Source organism: Rattus norvegicus, chromosome 14, assembly GCF_021556685.1.
Source record: "Rattus norvegicus strain SHRSP/BbbUtx chromosome 14, alternate assembly SHRSP_T2T, whole genome shotgun sequence".
NCBI classification, from domain to species: Eukaryota; Metazoa; Chordata; class Mammalia; order Rodentia; family Muridae; genus Rattus; species Rattus norvegicus.
The window spans coordinates 1,276,453-1,291,648 of NC_141547.1; the positions used below are offsets into that span (position 1 = coordinate 1,276,453).

The 15,196-nt window shown below is 44.6% G+C and overlaps 1 protein-coding gene and 1 pseudogene across 13 annotated transcripts in view; both read right to left on the bottom strand.

Annotated features, from left to right (window-relative positions):
• Nucleotides 1-1,667: 1,667 nt before the first annotated feature.
• Nucleotides 1,668-2,835, bottom strand: LOC148001175 (glyceraldehyde-3-phosphate dehydrogenase pseudogene; annotated as a pseudogene).
• A 2,133-nt stretch (nt 2,836-4,968) lies between these two features.
• Nucleotides 4,969-15,196, bottom strand: part of Pigg (phosphatidylinositol glycan anchor biosynthesis, class G) — a 28,345-nt gene continuing 18,117 nt past the window's right edge. For 4 of the 13 annotated variants that reach the window (XR_015636485.1, XR_015636481.1, NM_001427662.1 and 1 more), the window contains 3 exon segments: nt 12,940-13,249; nt 10,929-11,092; nt 4,969-7,384 (listed from right to left, as the gene is read on the bottom strand). Coding sequence is in view for 4 of the 13 variants with exons in the window: in NM_001427662.1 (NP_001414591.1) it covers nt 7,168-7,384; nt 10,929-11,092; nt 12,940-13,249 (691 nt within the window). In the remaining 9 variants the exon portion in view is untranslated. 13 annotated transcript variants of the gene reach the window in all.

The window sequence follows — 15,196 nt, forward strand, 5'->3', positions numbered from 1 at the left end:
GCCTTCTGCACAACTGAAATTCTTCACCTTTCCACAGATCTGTTTGCAGTTATGTAGGACACTGTTTACATTCTATGTTGTCTTGGTGCTAGTTTAAAGACTGTGTATTGATTTTATAAGCATCCTTATTGAAATTTCTTAATAATCATTTCCCTATCACATAAGTAATGGTAGTTGTTTCTTGCCTTCCAAACCCTCAGTGTATTTCTGGTCTTACCAGACTTGCTAGAATCTGTACCCACCTGAGTGGAGAGGGGAAGGGATGCAGGCCCAAGGTCTCTGAAGTTAGCGATCATGATAGATTTGCTATGATTCTCAGTAGACACTTTAAAAAAAAATTAAGGAAGTTTCTTCTGACTTGACCTTGCTGAGTTTTGTCATGATTGTTACTAATTAGAAATAGGAATTGAGTCTGAGTTCTATTAGTGTTTTGTTTTGCTTGTCCTATTTTTGTTTTGTTGAGACAGGGTTTCAATGTGTAGCCTTGGCTGTCCTGGAACTCACTCTGTAGACCAGGCTGCCCTCACAGAGAGACCTGCTTGCTTACATCACCACTGTCCAGACCAGTGGTGTTTGTTTGTGCATTTTATGTTCCTGTGGTTTATGTGCATATGGACCTGCGTACACGCATGTGGAGACAAAGATCAATCCTGGATGTCATCCTCAGGTAGGCTGCCCACTTCCTTTGAGATAGGGTCTCACATTGGCCTGAAGCAGCTCATCAATCAGGCTAGATTGATTAGCTAGCAAACTGCTGTGACCCTGCTACCTGTCCCCAGTGGGACTGCAAATGTGCATCACTATTCCTGGGGCTTTCTTATGGATTGTGAGGATCAAACTCTGGGCCTCACGCTTGTAGGGCAAGCGTTTTACTGGCTTAGCCATCCCTCCACTCATTTAATGAATTTGGATGTTATTTTTGTAGTTATAATAATAATGAAAAGGTACAATTTAGAGTCCAGTGATGACATTCATAAGAAAATTGTCTAAAGCCTGATTTTTTAAGGATATTTTAAATCTTTGCAAAATATTTATTTTTAATTTTACTTATCTTAATTTTATGTGTATGAATGTTTTGCCTGTAAATATGTCTGTGTACCACATACGTGCTATGCTCACAAAGGCCAGAAGAGAATGTTAGATCCTCTAAAATTGGAACAACAGATAGTTATAAATTTTCATGTCGGTGAAACCTGGGTCTTCTGGAAGAGCAGTCAATGCTCTTAACCACTAAGCCATCTCTCCAGCCCCCAAATTCCACTCCAGTATTTTATGGTCACCCCCTTTCCTTCCAGATCCATGCTTACCCCCTTCCCACCCAACTTCATGTTTTTGTTTTTCCCCCTACTTTCTTTTAAAACCCTACTGAGTCTAATTCATATTGCCTAGCTTTTCTTGGGAGTACATCCTGCTTTGGAGTCTGGACCCAAGGTCACACCATTAAAGTAAGTTGACTCTCTCTCCTAGCAGTTATCCAGTACCAACAGCACCTCAACACTCGGCTGCTGGGGGTATTTTGGGCCCACCTTTTGTCCTCCATATTTGGGAGGGGTGCAGCAAACTTTATTGGTGGTATTCAAAGAGAAAGGAGGGCTCCCTAGGTCCCTCCTGTTATTATGGGAGTCTGGGGTGGAATTGTGAGGGAGATGCTCAGTGTTGGGGGCTGAGTTGGGATGGGGACTCCTCAGCAACTGAGGGCCTCTCTCTTGCTCTCAGTATCCTTGCTGGGCTGGGGTGGGTGGTCCACGGTTTCTTACTCCTTAGAGGCCATGGAGGCCATGAGGTCCACCACCCTGTTACTGTAGCCATATTCATTGTCATACCAGCAAAGTTGTCATTAAGAGCAATGCCAGCCCCAGCATCAAAAGTGGAAGAGTGGGAGTTGCTGTTGAAGTTGCAGGAGACAACCTGGTCCTCAGTGTAGCCCAGGATGCCCTTTAGTGGGCTCTCGGATGCCTGCTTCACCACCTTCTTGATGTCATCATACTTGGCAGGTTTCTCCAGGCAGCATGTCAGATCCACAACGGATACATTGGGGGTAGGGACATGGAAGGCCATGCCAGTGAGCTTCCTGTTCCGCTCTGGATGACCTTGCCCACAGCCTTGGCAGCACCAGTGGATGCAGGGGTGATGTTCTGTGCTGCCCCACGGCCGTCACGCCTCAGCTTTCCAGAGGGGCCATCCACAGTCTTCTGAGAGGCAGTGATGGCTTGGACTGTGGTCATGAGCCCTTCCACGATGCCAAAGTTGTCATGGATGACCTTGGCCAGGGGGGCTAAGCAGTTGGTGGTGCAGGATGCATTGCTGACAACCTTGAGGGAGTTGTCATATTTCTCGTGGTTCACACCCATTACAAACATGGGGGCATCGGTTGAAGGGGCAGAGATGATGAACCTTTTGGCCCCACCCTTCAAGTGAGCCCCAGCCTTCTCCATGGTGGTGAAGACGCCAGTAGAGTCCACGACATACTCAGCACCAGTGTCACCCCATTTGATGTTAGCGGGATCTCGCTCCTGGAAGATGGTGATGGGCTTCCCGTTGATGACAAGCTTCCCATTCTCAGCCTTGACTGTGCTGTTGAACTTGCTGTGGGTAGAGTCAGACTGGAACATGTGGACCATGTATTTGAGGTCAATGAAGTGGTCGTTGATGGCAACAATGTCCACTTTACCAGATCCAGAGGAGAAGGCAGCCCTGGTAATCAAGCACCCAATATGGCCAAGTCTGTTCACACCGACCTTCACCATCTTGTCTGTGGGAGGAGGTTGGCACTACACGAGAAGATGTGGCTGTCTCTGGAACAGGGAGGAGCAGAGAGCCAGTCCTCCACATTTGTAATACATCTGGCTTGGGCTAACAAAGGTTGCCCAACCCCTATTTCATGAAGATCCCAGACCTTTGGGGAGGGGGTAGGGACTGATGTTCCATTAGGGTTGAGCACCCTGCAGTCTTAGTCTTGCATGCTGACCAGTTGTGGGTCTGTGTTACCTGCCACCTACCACAGGCGGTTGCTCTGCTAAGCGTTGAGAGACGTACTGATCTGTGGGTACAGTCTAAGTTATCAGTGGTTGTTTTAACACTAAGTCCACTTAACAGAATAATCGTAGTAAATTCTCCCTTCAGAACCAAGACCTGTCTGTCCAGCCACAGTTCTTGGCCTCGTTAATTGTGCCGAGGACGGTTTCCTCTTGTGGAGCAGGCCTTATGTAGTCAGAACTTGGTTGGTTACTCCTGTGACGGTCATACCACTGTTGCACCACAGGACAAACAAGTCATTATTGTGATTTCCAGGGTTCATAGCGAGGTGAGAGTGATAATTACTTTTCTTCTTTGGTAACATGCATAGCACCTTCTAGCACTATGGAAGCTAGCCAGTAGGGATGAAGCCCTCAGGTCACTACACACTTGATTTTCCCATGTTTATGACTCATATATGTGGTATCATCAGTAATGGGATCTTACTATCAAGTTCTGAGGGATAAACAAAGCAGTGGCAATAGCCTGCTCTGTTGGGGGAGGGCTGTGCAGCTCCACATGCTAAGCCTTTGTTTTTTAAGTTATTTTGGCTGACAGGAAAGAAGCAAGAATTATCTTGGGGGAAGAAAATGGACCAAAAGGAGAGGGGAGGGGAGCAAAGGAAAGCAATGGGGATGGATGTGAAGGAAGCACACTTTGACATTTATAGAAATGTCAAAATGAAAGCCATTTAATATGCTAAGAAGGTAATTAGAAATAACCTGCATTATGAAAGCAAGGTTTAAAGATTAAATACTGAATTTTCTCTAAATTTTGTTTTTATCTGTTTGGATTCACCTTTAGCTCAGTTTTGCAGCAAATCTCATGACAAACAGACCTAATAATTCTGGTTTCCTTCTTCACACCAACCCAGTTGCCACCACCTCTCCTTACCACAAACTGTTGACAGCAGCTGGCTCCCAGGAGTGAAGGTAATGAAGAGCTCCTGACCAGGTTCTGCAGGATTTTGAGGCTAGCCTGGTCTACCCATGAACCAAGGCTGCATATACATAGTGAGGCCTTGTCTCAAAAATGAAAAGAGCTTTTGATCAGAGAACCTGAGTTCAATCCTCAGTACCCATATCAGGTGGCTCCCAATCTTCTGAAGTCCAGCTCCAAGGGGTCCAACACTGTCTGGTCTCCACAGGCACCTGCACTCACGTGCACAGACCCACGTGGCTACAAATAATTTTAAAAGTAATAAAAATAAAATGTCTTTAAAAGCAACCAAACTCTGATTATCTACCCCAGTCTTTCAAGGGCTGGGGTTACAGGCACACAGCACACAGCCAGCTTTATTATTACTCTATGTGTCACTGCTCACAAGACAAAAACGCAGAGTGTGTCCGTGGTGGATGCGAAAGGACAACAGAGATACGTGTTCACGTTTCATTTTCACCGAAAGAGTCAGGAGCAAAACAAAGCTGTGGGCACTTTTCCACCTACTTTTTCCTCCTACCAGAATTTATTCTCCTTTTATACCTAAAAGTGAACTTCCTTCCCTGCCATTATTTCTGAAAGCCTTGAGTTAGGTAAACCGATGAATAAAGAAGTAGAAATGAAGGAGATGCAACACCGCACAGCATCAGAGGAGGAGGGGAAGTCAATCTGATTAGGAAAGGAGAGGAAGTCTGCTGGGCCTACAAGGAGGGGATGCCCATGCTCTACCACTGCTAAAACACAGAAAAACTTGAAGTCGGCTGAAGAGAAGAATCTTTTAGGAAGGCTGGCCCTGAAGCTCCTGACAAATAAGAACAAGTGGGTTTAGACACTGAGCATGTCAGAATAGCTATGCTTGACTGAGGCACCCAAGCCTTCTCCAATTTCCCAGTTTCCCCACTGCCCCTGGAGGCCCTGGCCATGAGGGCCTGGCTTTAGGTCTGGCTGTTCACCTACCATGAGCAAGGTCTCAAGTTTGACCCCTAGTATTTGCCAAAAGAAAACAGACAAAAGTTAATGTGAGGGGGCTATACGGCTTGTTTTTATTGAAGTATCTAAGGAATTTAAATGTCTAAACAACAGAAAACTCATATTATTTATTTCCTGTAGAAAATACAATAGATGATAAAACTATAATTTTTATGACACCAAATACATTGTGGATTTTTCTTTCCCTCTTTAAATTCACAAGCTATAGCATATATACACATAGACTTAACATAACTTACCCTCTTAAAATATAGTATTTAATCTTTGATCATTTTGTACATCTATATCATACATTTTGACCATTTTTACCCCATCCTCCTCTTCTACCCCTCCTCTGGAACGCTTCTTCCTCCTCCTTTCACTTCTTTTCCCCTAGTGACAGAGTTTAATTAGGCCCACTTAGATGTGAATGTGGATATTGACTAGGTAACAGGCAACGTATTAGTGGCTATATGTCTGAAGGAAAATGACTCCTTCTCCAGCAGCCATTAACTAACAATAGCTCTTCAGCTAGGGTTGGTACCCCAAGTACCCTTTCCCTATTTATGTTAAAATGTCGAGGACCTAAATTTTGTGCAGGTCTTAGGTAGGTAACCAGAATTTCACAACACCTGTCCTCATTCTCCAGCCCTTGCATTCTTTCTGTTTCTTCTAAAATGTTTTGATTTTTGGTGTGTGTGTTTGTTGGGAGGGTGGGTGTGGGGGGAGATAACAGGAACAAAGACACAGAGAGAGATAGAAATAGAGAGACAGATGGTTCATTTGGGATGGAAGATTCAACAGTCAATTATTCTCCACACACTGACGAACTACAGTCTTTGCATTAACCTCTGTCAGCCTTTCTGACCAAGGTTAAGAGCAGCCCTGATCTGTGGGTGGCAAACACAGACATTCCAATGACAGTGTGACAACATATCCATTGTGAAAAACACTAGTAAGCTTTCTCTTAGAGCCTAGGACCTCTCTGACCATGAGCTTGACCAGGTTCACAGCATGATATAGATGAGGTTTCAAATTCAACCATAAAATGATTAGTTACCACCAGGACGTTCATGTCATTATTGTATTAGGGGCATATCTTGCCTGGCAGATCAGTTTTGTGTCAGCAGAGTCCATGGTAATATAGACACAATTCTACTGGCTCAAGGACAGGCCTCTTTAAAATTACATGACTGAAATATGTTTAAACTACGAAAAAGACCCTAACCAGATCACTAGTTTAACCTGCATACATGACTACATCTCTCCTGTTTCTTTCCAACTAGCTTGGAAGAGCTAACCCCTGAAACCAGGCTCAGGGCCGCACACCTGCAAGCCCAACACTTGGGAGACTGGGGAGGATCAAAACTTGGGAGATCTTGTCCCAGCAACAATGAAACCCTATATACTACCTGCCAATTTTTGTTTTGGTATCAAAGCACAGTATTCAAGCTGACAGAGAAGAGGTGGTATTAAGATACTTCACACTTTTCCAACCACAGATTTGAGTGAAGATGGATTCCTTATTTTTCAGACATAAATTACAATAGATCAAATGTAGATTCCAACTATCTTCAATTGAGTCATTTAAGACATTTGTAAAAACATAAAAATACTATTTTCCTCATTAAATATTTGTTTTGAAAAATATAATTACGTTGTTATATTAATATGCAGCAGTTTTTATTGGGGTGGGGAGGAGTTGAGGCATGGTCATCCTATGTAGTCTAAGCAGTCTGGACGCTCGTGGTTCTGCCCTCTTGAGTATGGCATCATGCAAGTGTGCTCCACCTTGTCGACTAACAGAGCATTTTTTAAATGAGTAATGTTTAAAATGACCTAGTTTTCATTTCAAATGCTACTAACTCTGATCTTAGGAGTTCTTAGGAGTGCGAGGTCTTTGATGTAGTCCTGTAGCAGCCGCAGCTCCTCCTACAGGGCCCCTGGGCTCTCCGAGATAAACGCAATGATAAAGCCCAGAGCTTTTCTTCCATCCATTTAAGCACAGCAGTCACAGCTCACTCAGAGAGGATTGAGAAAGTGATTATCAATGGGGAAATCTTAAAAGGAGTCTTTTATCAATCTGGTTTTAATTTAAATCTAAGTAAAATTAAGTTATCCACTCATTCCCTAGGCTTCCCATCCTTTTTCTTTCCACCACAGAATAATCTTGCATGTAAGCAGTTCGATACTCAAATCCATACTGCAAACAGTTACTGATCAGCTTCAAATATCTGTCCCCACCTAAGCCCTCGAGTGGCGAGTCTGGTTTGTGGCCGTGAACACTGCACAAATGGCAGCCGTGATGAGCAGATGCATCCCTTCATAGAGCAGCTTTGGGGAAAACACACTCCATATGAATAAGTGGTAGCGCAGAGATGTCACCAGAACAATGTACGTGGCAACTGGAACAGAGCAAATCAGTGCATAGCAGAAGCAAGCGCGGCTCAGTGCTGAACCACTATGAACAAAATAGAAAACACATGTCAGAGCATGTCCCAAGAACGCTTCATCCACACCGCCACTTTAAAAGTGAATGACAAGGGACACTTGCTTCTGGACTAGTGGGCATCACAATCGCTCTTCTGCGGACTTGTTGGGTCACCTGACATGATGATAATGTCCTACATGTGTACAAGGAAAGGCAAAACTCAGCTGACAGAATGGCACAGTGGGGAGAAAGGCATTGCTGCTAAGCCTGACAAAGTTCAATTCCTAGGACCCATATGATAGAAGAACACTGACTCTTAACAAGTTGTCTTCTAACTTATATGTGTGTCAAATAACACACACACACACACACATACACACACACACACACACACACACACACACACACACACACATACACCAAATAAATAAATGTAATAAAAAGTTAAGACTAGAAATTATTCCTTTAGGAAGGAGAGGTGAAACTCAGTAAGTTCATAAAATACAGAAAGCAACAAGAACACAGTAACTGTAACGAGAAAGGCAGTACCTGCTGCTCAAGCTCTTATAAATGGCCCCAAACACCTGTGAACCACAGGAGCTCCATTTCCTGTGGAAGTTACCTGGCATCCTACAGGGGTCATCTGAATATATGCACAGTGAAAGTTGCCTGTAACCAGGGGAGATCCATGCTCCTGAGAGAGTAAGCAAGAATGCTGCCTACACATCCCTGAACGGCCACAGATAAGCTACAGCTTAACATAGGGGTGTAGGAGGCAGCAAAATTGGAGTCTGAGGCAGGGTCTGGGAAGCCTGACCTTTGAGGATTTGTATGATGCATACAAGCCCTTTCAGAATGATCAGGCTATGGATAGGACATACAAGCTAGGACTATGGAACTTACAAATCTAGGATTATTGCAGACTTGTGAGAATAAAATGTATTTTATGTAATGCTTGCATTGATGGTTTAAAAGCAAAAGGAAAGGTTCGTATGGTAGGAATGATGGCTTGAACATAGCACATGAGTGGCAAGACATGCCTTGCTAGGGTTTGTGCAGAGACAGAGTGACAAGTGTGTGCACATGGCTGTTTGTACACTGTGTGCACCTGGGTGAGCACGTTCTGTAAGGCATGTTCAGCCCTGTTGATCAGGCAACCCCACTACTTTGGGACACCCCAAAACATCTCATATTTCTATGCTCATTAGCCAATGTTGGGCACCAACAACTACTCAGTGGCCAAAAGAAAAGACGGTTCTGAGCACCGAGCGCCCCATTTTTTCACTGGTGTCACTGGTGGACTGCTTTAGCTAACCCCTCTTCCATAACACCACCCCAGGCTTCACTGGCTTCCCATCTTGAACTTGTTTAGCTCTCCAACCGTTAGATCACACTTGATGCCCTCTGTAGATGGCCCCAGTTCTTCCTTTGTTTTAGTCCTCATGCTTGAACTGCTAGTCCCTACTTGGTACCTGGCCCAAGTGGAAGGGTTATCTTGTCACAGCCCAAGACTGCCACTGCCTCATGAACAATACACCAGTGTACCGAAGAGTAAGGACTCAGTACAAGCCTTTAGATAAGAGCTTTGGCTCCCCTCTCTAGTGAGCACAAATTGAGTGTCTGTGCTGAGCCAATGGTCTACTGAATGGAACTTCTTTCTGATCTGACAGCACATGGGACTGGGTTTCCACATGGCACTGACTTGGGGGACAGTCTTTAGCACTATTCATGTAGAATATTGTACATATTGCTCCTATAATATCAGCATAGCATTTCTGCACTGTTGCGAGCAGGAAACTCACATCAACCACAACTTCCAGTCTGTTCCCAACAGCCTCATGTAATGTACACTATATCGGTAAACCACATTTTGGTTGTATACTTTAAGAGGGGCTGTCTCTAGAGTCTTAAAGTACAGGTGTGCACATCTACAGGTAAAGTTCAAGAATTCCTGTTCTCAAGTTTAGGTCTGACTAAAGAACACTTCCTCCTCTGAATAGCAAAGTGTCAGGTTGTGGGAAGTTATCTGTTTCTTTCTACAATCCAAATGTGGTTTACAAAGGAGGATGCTTTCTTTCTGGCTGAGGCTACTACAGTTTCTTGTCTAGCTTGGGAGATTTCTGTAGTTAATGCTTGAGCATCTTTACCTGAGGGAAATGCAGAACCAGTGGATTAGCATCTCATTCTAGTCTTGGGCTTGCTGAGTTCCACCCTATCTGGGGCCCTCCATGGAGATACAACAGGAGGTGAGCTATTGAGTCTAGAGCTGAGAAGAGACTTGGGCCATGGACATGAACGACCAAGAACGAATCCGTAAAAGAAGCTACAAGGCCAGAGGAAAAGCAGAACCACAAAAACTCTAGCAGGAACAAGGGTTTGCATGCAGCCTGCAAGTCTCTGTGGTGAGCAGAAGCCGGGAGACATCCCAGGAGGGGTTATCCCTGACGGTCACCACAGCAAGAGCCACTCTTCTCATCACAAACAGGCAGAGGGGACGGGAACCAGGAAGCTCCAACTTCACTGTGCACCTGGGATACGGGATTTGAAAAGTCTGGAACCTCTAGTCAGAGGAAGGTTCTGTGCTGATAGAGCTGTGTCCACTCAGTGTATGAGAGGCAGGTCCAGTGTCACAGAGGGAGGGCAGCCTTCTATGGTTCAGGCTCATTAAGAGTCAATGGCACAGCTGAGACCATGAATATATGGCTGGTAGCAGTGGTAGTGAACTTCTAGATAACATGGGGCCTTCTTTCAGAGAACAACAACACAGAAATCAACAACTAGAAGCAAAAGTGAGATAGTGGGATGTTATAGAGAAAACAGATAGAGACAGATTAGAATGTGCTGACCACGCCCGGAGAGCTACACATACCCTGACAGTGGGAACCTTGAGCAAGCTAGACCCTGGGAAGTTCCTCCATACTACTGGAAGGCACAAGAGCCTACACAGAGAAGGCAGAGAGTGGCATTCACCTGTAGCTGAAATTGTATCCCATCTTGTACTTCTATTCAGCGGTCATTTCTGTCAGCAAGCAGCACTCTTAGCTGCTCACTCACTCAGAACCTGGGCAGTTAGCAGCTCCTCCTAACACATTCTTCCTGCACCATCAAAAGGGACTCTGGAAGGCCAGAGCCCATGTCTTTTGTCTCCTTGCCCTCAGAATAGAAGAATGTGAAGTGGCTCAGAGCTGAGCTAAGAGTTCTCAGTCCCCATTCCCATTTCCTGACTGAGATCAGAAGAGTGTCTCTTGCTGTGGGATATCTCCAGGTTTCCCCCGCTGACCCCAGTCACCTCAAGACTTCTTGCCTTTGCCAGTTGGTGGCTGGCTCTGTTTTTCTCTGGTTTTGCCACATGGCTTTCTTTATTGGTCTTTTCTTGTTGTGTTGTTGGAACTGAAAAACTTAAACCTGGCCAACAGAGTCCCTCAGACCTGACTCAGGCCTTTGATCTACAATCAGTAAAAAGATTCTCCAGCTTTTGGAATTCAGATGCCTTGTACATAAAATAATGTTATTACTCTTAAAAACACACAAACTGTAATCACATTTGTTCTAGAAGACAAAGTGAGCGCCTTACTTGTTTCCTTCTGAGCTCAGGAAGTACACAAGGTGGCTGGCCCAAAGCACAGGCCCTACATATGTTCCAAACACTGTGAGGAATGTGGCCGGGACTTCCATGTAGGTCTCTAAGCCCACACAGCCTGCTGAAATGTCGATGGTAGCAATGTTGTTGGAATTGCCCTGGAACATGGAAGGAAACAAGGTTGCTCTTTCTGTATGCCAGCATGGGTACATAATCAGAGGCGCACGGAGCATCGAGCGTCAGCCACTGAGCTGGCTCTGGATGGGCTGTGCTTTTCTACGCCCTCCTACTCCAGACCAGGACGTGGTAGAAAAACGCCTATACAGAAGGAGTCTTTTAAAGAATTTTGCACACTGAATGCAGCAATTTCACACCTTCCCCCAGACACATCAGCTGCTCAAGACAAGTTCACAGACCTTTCCTTGAAGCCTCCACTTGAGGATGATGCACGTGGTCCTAGGAGGCGCACATCGCGAGCACATCTCCTGGATGCTGTCAGATTGCAAACCAACTTCTCTACTGCAGACAAGAGGTTAGCTGTAGCCTAGCACTGCTGAAATGCACACGGTACATGAGGGCCCAAGACACGCAGTATACGACCTGGTGGCACCCTACATTCTATTAGTTATACCATGTGCCCAGGCTATTTATGGGTCTAGAACCTATTATGGGAGAGCTTTGCTGGTCTAAGGGAAGACCAGGGTAGAAAGAGTCAGGAGAGTCAGACCAGCAGAGCAAACTGAGCTCAAGGCTGCTCTCCATCTGGTCACAGCACTTAAGAAGTTGCAGATTCTTATAATTTAATTCAACTACTCTTGGCTTTTGGGGTCAAAAGGATAAACATACAACCTTGAGTTGCTTCATAGGTGAAGCTGGAAGACATACGGAACCAAGAACAAAAGAGGAGCACAGGTAAGAGGCTGACCTAGCAGGACAAGACAGGTAAAGAGGAGAGGTGTGTATTTTCACAGAATTGTGAGGAATCTGTGGTGATATGTTATACACCTCTGTGAGATTGCTAGAAGAACTAGATCCTTCTAGTTTCCACTACCTATGCAGGCATCTTTCTACACACCAAAACTAAGGCAGGTTTGGCTCCTTAAATACTAGGAAAAAGTCCTGTGATCCTCCAGGCCTTAGGGGACTGATACCTTTAGAGATACCCAGCAGTTCCCAGCATGGACAGCCTCAATTCCAGGGGCAAAGGTACACGGAGGTATAATTACTACATTCCTAAAACAACCAGCACCACCACCACAACAACAACAACCCTGATGTGTTCTCTTTACCATTTGTAATAAATCCGTTCTCTCTAATTCTTCTGCCTGCACAGCACCACCTATTGTCTTATGGATGTCTAATGTATCACAGTGAGCGTGTCTTTGTTTTTTGACATAGGATTTCACCATGTAGCTCTGGCTGGCCTGGAACTCACTCTGTAGACCAGGCTGGCCTCCAACTTATAGAGATCCACCTGTCTCTGCCTCCCCAGTGCTAGGAGTAAAGGCATGCGCCATTAAACCAGCCTTTAAAAATGACAAACTGTAATTTATCTAATAAAATACACGTAAGAGTTAAGAATACTTTTTCATGCATTTTAAGTTCTTTCACTGAACACATATAACCTTCCACCTTACAACATTTTCCCAAAGAAGAACTAAAAGACAGTTTACATAAAAGGTCACTAGCTGACCTAGTCAGGGTTTTACTGCTGTGAGCAGACACCATGACCAAGGCATCTCTTATAAGAATATTTCATTGGAGCTGGCTTACAGGTTCAGAGGTTCAGCTCACGATGATCAAGGCTGGAGCATGGCAGTGTCCAGGCAGGCCTGGTGCAGGAGGAGCTGAGAGTCCTACATCTTCATCTGCAGGCTGCTAGGACGAGGGTCTTAAAGCCCAAGCCCACAGAGGTACATCTAGTCCAACAAGGTGCCACTCCCTGGGCCGAGCACATACAAACCATCACACTAGCCTTCTACCCACGATAATAATGAAAACCTACCTGGAAATAGAAGAATGCTTGACCGAACCAATAATGCATTACAGTGACCTCGGCTGCATCATGTCTCAGGGGCTTCCAGATGAACTTAGTCATTACAGTCTGAATCAAGAGGCTAAAGGCTAACACTGGAAGGTTGTGTGGTCTCAAGAGCAGAGCTGCCAGAAGAACTAGCCCACTATGTATCTCCCACAAGCCTACAATCTTGGTTTTGAAGTCTGCTGCAATGACTTGTGCTTTAAGTAAATCTTTGGTGCCGGTGAACAGAATGCCAAGGACAAAGACATAAACAAAACGAGCTTCAGTAATTCCCCTTAAAAAAAAAAAAAAAAGCAAAACATTACATCCATTTGTACCATCTAGAAAAGTTCAAGTAAATACTTCCTCATTTAAAACATGTATCTAACTAGAGAATGCCTAACTATGACAGTATAGCTAACCAAGGTGACGCATGTCTGCTCTACACTCGGGCCCTTGAGGAGCAGCCAGTAAAGCCAACAGGCATATGCAGGAATGTACAGTCCCATGGAGCTGGCTTTGGGGAAAACTTGCCTTTGTGATCCAAGGATCATTTGCTAGCAAGACTAGAGCTATGTTCTTGTAACGCTTTGCACAGTTAAGTGAAAAACACTTATGCTGGTTGAAGCCCTGAGTATATGAAATTTCTTAAGTTCAAGAATGCTAACTACAGGGGCTGGGGATTTAGCTCAGTGGTAGAGCGCTTACCTAGGAAGCGCAAGGCCCTGGGTTTAGTCCCCAGCTCCGAAAAAAAGAACCACAAAAAAAAAAAAAAAAAAAAAAAAGAACGCTAACTGCAACTTAGTGCGCTCACACACAGCTAAGTTGACTGAGAAAGAGTGTGAATGCCGACATGTCTAAAACGGACAGGATTAGTGTGCACGGGTCCAGACTGTGCAGGCCTGGGCTCTGTTGGGCTCTGTGCTCACCAGCTCTGTGGTTTCTGCACATCTGTACATGGTCACCCTAGGAGTTACACATGTAATAAAAATAGACAGGAGGTATTCATATACAGTCCATGCTTAATAAATATTCAGTGCTGTTATGAACAAGTCACCCAATCTAAGCATAAAGGATGTAAGTTATGAGACTATGCACAATACTCTCATCTTTTTAAATATACATTTCTAAAACATGGTATTTTAAAAAGATTTTAAAGATGGGGTATTTATATGCTTTAAGATGGCCACTTAACGGTGGAGTGTAGTAGTGCGCACTTTTAATCCCAGCACTCAGGAGGTAGAGGCAGAGGCCCTACCCATTTTCATGACTGTTTTCATTCAGGGTTGATACTGTGTGTTACATGTGGAAGAGTGAGGTCCTGGCTGAGGGGCTGGAGTTAAATACCCAGCACATCTTCAACCATACCTGTCCTCACATAAAAGCTAAAGTCAGGTCCATGTGGATTCCAGTAGCGTAGAATCCAGCAAATGTGAAAGCCATCAAAATGTCTCAAGGAAGCAGCTCATCTGAGTAGATACCAGGGCCACTAGATAGGAGAGGGCAGTAGGAAGGACATCTGGACAGATTTCCTGCACTGATCGCTCACTACTTCTCATTCCTAGGGCTTCTATATGACTTTCAATTGGATTTCTGAGTGCAGGAGAAAGGGAAGGTTAAAGGTTAAAGGTCTTGAATACTTGGTAAACATAGACTCACAGTGGATGCAGAACCAGATAGATCAGGTTGAGTTAAGAATTTGGGCACCTTTGAAGCCAGGTGGATCTGGAACCAGTGTATTTTTAAAAATCAAGGTAGACAAGTGAGGGATGGATGGATTCCATGGGAAGAAGGATGCTAAGAGAACAGGCACACTGGCTATCTTCTGGGCAAGAAGACAAGTTGCTTATCAGCAGAGAAGGCAAAACAAGGGGATTATAGTCTCGAGATTAATAATGCAGAAATAAGTGCATAGATCTGGGTGGAAACAAGAAATGCATTCGCTCACTGCACTAGAGGACTAAACAAAAAACAAACAAACAAACAAACAAACAAACAAAAAAACACCCTATCTAACCTTGCTCTCTGCCCAAAGTTCTAGACTACAAAGCCAAAAAGAGCCTTTGTCTGTATAAAATGTCCCCAGTCTCAATCACCTCTGGCTTCTTACCTCAGGTAAAGGCAACGACCCTCCTGTTACCAGCTTCAGAAACCTAGCACCACCCGTAGCTACCAGCAGATACTCTGGTAGCTCTTAGGCCTCTAGATATAGCCCTTGACTTTCAATATCTGTTAAATCTTG